The 7,417-nt window shown below is 45.0% G+C and overlaps 1 protein-coding gene across 1 annotated transcript; it reads right to left on the bottom strand.

Moving 5' to 3' along the window:
- Positions 1-8: 8 nt before the first annotated feature.
- Positions 9-4,730, bottom strand: LOC132388482 (zinc finger protein 229-like). The gene is made up of 2 exons (XM_059960826.1): positions 4,663-4,730; positions 9-2,041 (listed from the first exon to the last, which is right to left on the bottom strand). Exon 2 carries the CDS (start codon positions 1,635-1,637, stop codon positions 390-392), a length of 1,248 nt encoding a protein of 415 aa, XP_059816809.1. The 5' UTR covers positions 1,638-2,041; positions 4,663-4,730; the 3' UTR covers positions 9-389.
- Between the last annotated feature and the right edge of the window lie 2,687 nt (positions 4,731-7,417).

Raw genomic sequence — 7,417 nt, forward strand, 5'->3', positions numbered from 1 at the left:
CAGAAAATATGTACATTTGCACGACTCTTCACCGGCACACAATAAAGACTTGAAAATGGCATCAAATTTGTGGAAAGAAATTTCCACAAGAGCGGCTTGGACGTCATGGACTGCACAAAGAAATGGAAAAATTTCTCTCTTTCTGCGCTGCAGTAATTTCAATAAAAGTAACTCTTGTTCAACATCCATTAGCTCCAACTCCAACAAGATGAACTCAGCAGTTGCCATCGTTCCCAACTCCACTCGAGTCAATTCAACACAGTGGAATAGCACCCCAACACCAACTAGCATTTTGGCAGAGCAACGCAGGCACACAAACACACAAGTAGAAATGCTCACAACTGTGTAGACAACATGCATGGGCTACTGCATATGCTACACCATAGTGCCTACTCAGAGGTATAATTCAGGCTTGAGCAGGTGAATGGCTTCTCCCCAGAGTGTACTGACCGGTGTGCTTGTTGGTGGGATGACTGTGTGAATCCCTTCCCACAGTCTGAGCAACTGAACAGCCTCTCTCCAGTGTGAACTCGCTGATGTACCTTCAGTTGAGATGAGCAAGAGAATCCCTTCCCACAGTCTGAGCAGGTGAACGGCCTCTCCCCAGTGTGAACTCGCTGGTGTACCTTCAGATGAAATGACCGAGTGAATCGCTTCCCACAGACTGAGCATGTGAACGGCCTCTCCCCAGTGTGAACTCGCTGATGTAGCTTCAGTTCAGATGAGCGAGTGAATCCCTTCCCACAGTCTGAGCAGATGAACGGCCTCTCTCCAGTGTGAACTCGTTGATGTACCTTCAGTTTAGATGAGCAAGTGAATCCCTTCCCACAGTCTGAGCAGCTGTACGGCCGCTCCCCAGTGTGAACTCTTTGATGTACCTTCAGTTGAGATGACTGAGTGAATCCCTTCCCACAGTCTGAACAGGTGAACGACCACTCCCCAGTGTGTACTGACTGGTGTCTCAGTAGCTGAGATGACAAAGTGAAACCCTCCCCACAGTACGGGCAGGTAAATGGCCGCTCCCCCGTGTGAACTGACCTGTGTGCTTGTAGGTGAGATGACTGAGTGAATCTCTTCCCACAGTCCGAGCAGGTGAACGGCCGCTCACCGGTGTGAACCCGCTGGTGAGCCATTAGGGCGGATGACCGAGTGAATCCCTTCCCACACACTGAGCAGGTGTATGGCTTCTCCCCAGTGTGAGCTGACTGGTGTCTCAGTAGCTGAGTCGACAAAATGAATCCCTTCCCACAGTATGAACAGGTAAACAGCCTCTCCCCAGTGTGAACTGACCTGTGTGCTCGTAGGTGGGCTGACTGAGTGAATCTCTTCCCACAGTCTGAGCAGGGGAATGGCCTCTCCCCAGTGTGCACTTGCTGATGTACCTTCAATTTAGATGACTGAGTGAAACCCTTCCCACAGTCTGAGCAGGTGAACGGCCGCTCCCCAGTGTGAACTCTCTGATGTACCTTCAGTTCAGATGTCTGAGTGAATCCCTTCCCACAGTCTGAGCAGGTGAATGGCCGCTCCCCAGTGTGAATTCTCTGATGTACCTTCAGTTTAGATGAGCAGCTGAAGCCTTTCCCACAGTCTGAGCAGGTGAACGGCCTCTCCCCAGTGTGAACTCGTTGGTGAGCCATTAGGGTGGATGACTTAGTGAATCCCTTCACACAGTCTGAGCGGGTGAAAGGTCTCTGCCCCAGTGTGAATTGACAGGTTTGTTTACAGGAGGGAACACCTACTGAATCCCTTCTCACACAGAGATCAGGTGAATGGCATTGTCCCAGTGTGAACTTGCTGATGTCCCTTTAGCTGAAATATCTGAATCCATTCATACCGTCTGAGCAGATGAATGGGAATCACCTGTTTAAAATGACAGGCGTGCCAGTCGGTCAGATGATAGAGTGAAATCCTCCCCACAGCCTGAGCAGGAAGGATGATCGAGTGAATCCCTTGCTCCACTTCCTAAATATCTGGACAGAGACAGCAAAACTGGCGTGGTGCATTTTAGATTCCCGTAGAGAAATTTCTTGTCATTTGGAACCTGTAAAAAGATTAACAAAATGCATCCGTGGGTCTAGGACAACATTTCAGATGGGATCACTTGAGTTGTGAAGCTGTGAACTGACATCACACTGTTACAGTGAGGTTCAACACATGTTGGAGAGTGAACTCATCATCTAACTGGGCACACTGCTGGTATCTATAAGATGCCTCTCTCTATAAGAATGGAGCATTTCTGGCCTGGCACAGTTTGGAGAGACATTTGTATTATCCCTGTTCCCACTGAGCAGCACGGGTTCCTGGCCCCACAGTAACTGAAACACTCTCAGTCAAATAGCCTGCAGTGCATTCCACGCACCCACCACTCTCTGGGTAAAAATCTTACCCCTGACATCCCCTCGGTACCTATTTCCTTGCAGCTTAAAACTCTGCTCCCTCGTGTTAGACATTTCAGCCCTGGGAAAACAAACCTCTGGCTATGAACACGATCTACGTCCCTCATCATCCTATACACGTAAAAAAGACTCTAAACATAAACAATGAAATTATACATTGCTTTGGAAAATTGTTAGAAGTATACACGATTATGAGGGTATAGATAGGGTAAATGCAAGCAGATTTTTCCACTGAGGTTGGGTGGGATAATAACCAGAGGTCATACGTAAGAGGGGAATGTGAAAATTTAACGGAAACATATGGAAAAGGTCTTTACTTAAATGACAGTTAGCGTGTGGAATGACATGCCAACACAATTGGTGAATATGAGTTCAGTTTCCCTATTTAAATGAAGTTTGGATGGGAGCCGGGATGGTAGGCATATGGATTTGTATAAAAAGGGCACAAAGGATATTGGGAACCAAATTCACCACAACCACAAACTGTTCCTGCTGCTACCATCCAGCACACAGCACCACAGCAAAAGGACCAACAGGCTGCAGGACATCATCTTCAACCAGGCCATCAGACTGATTAATTGATTCCTATGCTTTCTTGTCTGTGCTATATACAAACTAATTATTATAAAACAATTTAAATTACACATTGCACATTTAGATGGTAATGTAATGTCAATATTTATACTCCTCATCTATATGAAGGATGTATATAATAAAGTCAATTCAATTCAATTCACCATCTCCACTATCTGTTCTGTCATTCTGGCTCCCATTCCCCCTACAACTTACTTTAACCACATAACCATTGCCCCCCCCCCCCCACTACCTCTGGCAAGCCTTACCACTAGGATATTAGTCACCTCTTGATCTGTTCCCCTAACTAACGAATCCTCTATTAGCCCTCTGCCAGGGAATTCCCACAACAGCTTCTAAAGTAGTCTTCCTGTTGTTGTGGGGGATGGCCACTAGAGTACTCTGTGATGCCTGTTTAACCTCATTCCCCTTCCTGACTCTCACCCAGTTTCCTGTGCCCTGCATCTTCGGTGTAACTCACCTTTCTGCATGTCATATCTATCAACACCTCCAACTCCTGGATGATCTGGAATTCATCCATATCAAGTTCCAGCTCTTTGAAGTGCAGGGTTACAAGCTGCAGCTGGATGCACATCTTGTATGTGAGGGCATCAGGGACACTGGAGATCTCCCCGCCTTCTCACCAATAGCCCCTCTAACTTGTAATCATCAGTCTGCAGATACTGTGCATTTTTTATCCAGTGACAAGATGTGCACAGTGAATTTTATATAGAGATGTATTCATTTTCATAGCTGGCAAATCACTGTTGACAGGAACTTTGATCTCCTCTGGGTTCGATCAAGTTCATCTGCACTTTCACAAAACCTATGTAGCAGGCCTGGAATGGGTAATGAAGGATTTTCTCACCAAAGTATTTGCATATTGTCCATATGTGGTTTGCTTGTTAAATTACACATTAAAAATTCAGATTTCCAAATATCACTCCACTTCTTCCCACTTGCAAATTCTCCAGCAACTTTTGCATCACCACAATGCACACAGGTATCACCAGTTTCTATATTGTACAAAAATATTCCCCTAAACCCTCCCCCAATGACTGACAGTGGTGAACTCAGTGAATGCAATGCCAATGTATATGAAGGGAAGGGCAGTAGTCTGTCTCACTGGAGTCTGGCATATTTTTGATGTAAAAGCCACTTGTTGCCCAAGCCAAAGGTGTTTGATATCATTATGTACCCAGAGAGAATGGGACAAAACATGTTCTCACCGGTAGAAAAGTCCAGAGCAACAGGAGAACAAGCAACAAACACAAAATACTGGAGGAACTCAGCAGGCCAGGCAGTATCTGTGGAAAAGAGTACTAATGCTGAGTTCCTCCAGTTTTTTGTGCGTGTTGCTTGGAATTCCAGCATCTGCAGATTTTCTCTTGTTAGAGGTTGGACGTAGAACAAAGGCGATTTTCTCAACTGGTGATGTAAAATATTTTGTTCCCTTTCTCCGAGTTCCTAATCCTTGCATTTAGATAGCTGGAGCTCAGCTCTGTCTGAGAGATCCATCGGTTCCCATTCCCTCATCAGCCGGAAGCTTCCCGGGGCCCGTGTACAGATAGTGGGACTGAGAGTGAGGGACGAGAGCAGGACTATCCCGGGATTGCAGGTCACGGTGACCGGATTTCACAGGAATTGTCCTGAAGTCGGTGTTTAAGATAAAAACACAGAGAAACTTTCTTACCTGCACCAGAAATTTTCAAGGCCTTCGGTGTACTACGCGCATGCGTGATACTCGTAGACGTCATCAGCGCTGAGCCTGCGCATTTCATCGGTGCTTCGGCGCAGGGGAAATTTTTAACGCAGCGCCTTATGGGTAATCACGGTGCCATTAAACATTTCTGCAAGCACCGGTTCAACATCTATACCTCATTTTTTTCGTGTATATAGAAAAATCAGCAGCTGGTTTAACGCGGAAAGCGGCTCCCATAAACAATATACTCAATATCAAAGTGTATCTAATGCTAAAGTAAAACGCAGGTGTAAAACACAGGAGATTCTGTAGTTGCTGGAAATACAGGGACACACACATACAAAATGCTGGAGGAACTCTGCAGTTCAGGCAGCAACTAAGCAGAGGAGTACACACTCGGCATGCGGAGCGGGCTTGGTCTAAACTTTGTCTATTCCTCTCCACATTTACTGCCGGATCGGTTGATTTCCAGCAGTATTTTGCAGAAATTAACCACTTTTTTTTCAGTCAACCAGTTTCCAAATGCTTCTGATCTTTCTTTTGTAGCCAGCTCTGGGAAAAAGCCTCTGGTTATCCACACGACCAATGCCTCTCATCATCTTTTACATCTGCATCAATGTATTATACGAAGTGACAGTCACACATCCGTTGTGCACTGCGTGCTGATGATCGACCCAAACTTGTGAGTAAAGGGTAATCAAAGCTAGTGGCATGAGTTACAGGGCAATAGAGTCGTGGGGCAATTGAAACAGAAAGCAACAAATGCAGGACTGAGAGTATTGTATTGGAATGCACGCAGCATAAGGAATAAAATGGACTATCTTGGAATTCAGCTCCTGATTGGCAAACGTGACGCTGTGACCATCTGTGAAACTTGGCTAAAGAATGGCTGTCATTGGGAGCTGAACGTCCAAGGATTTAAGGTGTATCAGTAAGATAGGTGAGTGGGCACAGGAGGTGGTGTGGCCATGTGTACAAGAAATAATATTAAATCATTGGAAAGAGATGACATAGGATTGGAAGGTGTAGAGTCTCTACAGGCTGAATAAAGAAATTTACGATGCGTGTCGATGCTTTGGACTACGGCATAAATGGATTTGTGGCTAAATTTGCCAATGATACCAAGATAGGTGGAGGAGCGGGTAGTGTTGAGGAAACAGAGTGGCTGCAGAGAGATTTAGGTAGTTTAGGGGAATGGGCAAAGAAGTGGCAAATTGCTGGAAGGAGTAAACGGACAGACTATTGTTCAGATGGAAAGAGAATTCAAAATGCATAGCTGCAAATGGACTTGGGAGTCCTTGTGCGGGATGCCCTAAAGGTTAACTTCCAGGATGTGTCTGTGGTGAAGAAGGCAAATGCAATGTTGGCTTTCATTTCTAGAGGTACAGAATATAAGAGCAGGGATGCGATGGTGAGGCTCTATAAGGCACTCGTGAGATCACACAGACTATTGTGTGCAGTTTTGGGCTCCTTATTTTAGAAATGATATACTGACATTCGAGAGGGTTCAGAGAAGATTCACGAGAATGATTCCAGGAATGAAAGGGTTACCATAAGAGGTCAGGGTCCAGGGTCTTCTCCTTAGACCCTTCCTCTACTCTCTGTGCACCCATGACTGTGTTGCCACCCACAGCTCCAAACAGCTAATCAGATTTACTGACGATAGTACACTGATTGGCTTAATCTCAGATAACAATAAGACAACCTACAGGGAAGAAGTCATTCACCCTGACACACTGGTGTCAATAAAACAAACTCTCCCTTAATGTAGCAAAAGCAAAGGAGCTGGTTGTGGACTGAAGGAGGAACGGACAGAGGGAAGCCCCAGTTGATATCAATGGATCTGGAGTTGATAGGGTGTATAGATTTAAGTTCCTTCACACATCACCGAGGATCTCACGTCGCCTGTATATACCGGCTGCGTGGAGAAAAAGGCACAGCAGAGCCTATTTCACCTCAAGCCACTGGAGACCAGAGTCACCCCAACCAGAAACTATCCCAGCTACTACCATCCGGGAAATGGTACCGCTGCATAAAAGCCAGGACCAACAGCTTCTTCCACCAGGCCATCGGACTGATTAATTCATGCTGGCAAAATAGTATTTGTATGTTATACTTTTGTACATACTATTTATTATAAATTATGATATTGCACATTGCATATTCAGACGGAAAAGTAAATATTTTTACTCAGGTATATAAAGGATGTAAGTAATAAAGTCAACTCAATTCCCTGCCCATCTAGGATAATCTGTATCCCACCAGCTGAATGATATATATCAAGTATCTTATTCTACCTCTGTCCAGCCTGTATCCCATCACCTCAATGATATATATCAACCATCTTGTTCAACCTCTGTCCAGTCTGTATCCCACCACCTCAATGATATTTATCAACCATCTTGTTCAACCTCTGTCCAATCTGTATCCCACCACCTCAATGATATTTATCAACCATCTTGTTCAACCTCTGTCCAGTCTGTATCCCACCACCTCAATGATATATATCAACCATCTTGTTCAGTCTCTGTCCAGCCTGCATCCCACCACCTCAATGATATATATCAACCACCTTGTAGATACTCTGTCCACTTGTATCCCACCAATTTATACATCAACAATTTATCTTCTACCGCTGTCTTCATTGTGATGTATTTTGCCTTACTGAGTTATTTCTGAAATCAGTGTTTGTTACCTGGGTCTACCAGAGGATTTATTAAATGAGGCACATGGTAGTGTAAAGACA

The sequence above is a fragment of the Hypanus sabinus genome, unplaced genomic scaffold (genome assembly GCF_030144855.1).
Source record: "Hypanus sabinus isolate sHypSab1 unplaced genomic scaffold, sHypSab1.hap1 scaffold_333, whole genome shotgun sequence".
Classification (NCBI taxonomy): Eukaryota; Metazoa; Chordata; class Chondrichthyes; order Myliobatiformes; family Dasyatidae; genus Hypanus; species Hypanus sabinus.

Coding starts and splice junctions, on each gene's coding strand:
- LOC132388482 (XM_059960826.1), bottom strand. CDS start 1,637: ATGGCTCACCAACGAGTTCACACTGGGGAGAGGCCGTTCACCTGCTCA.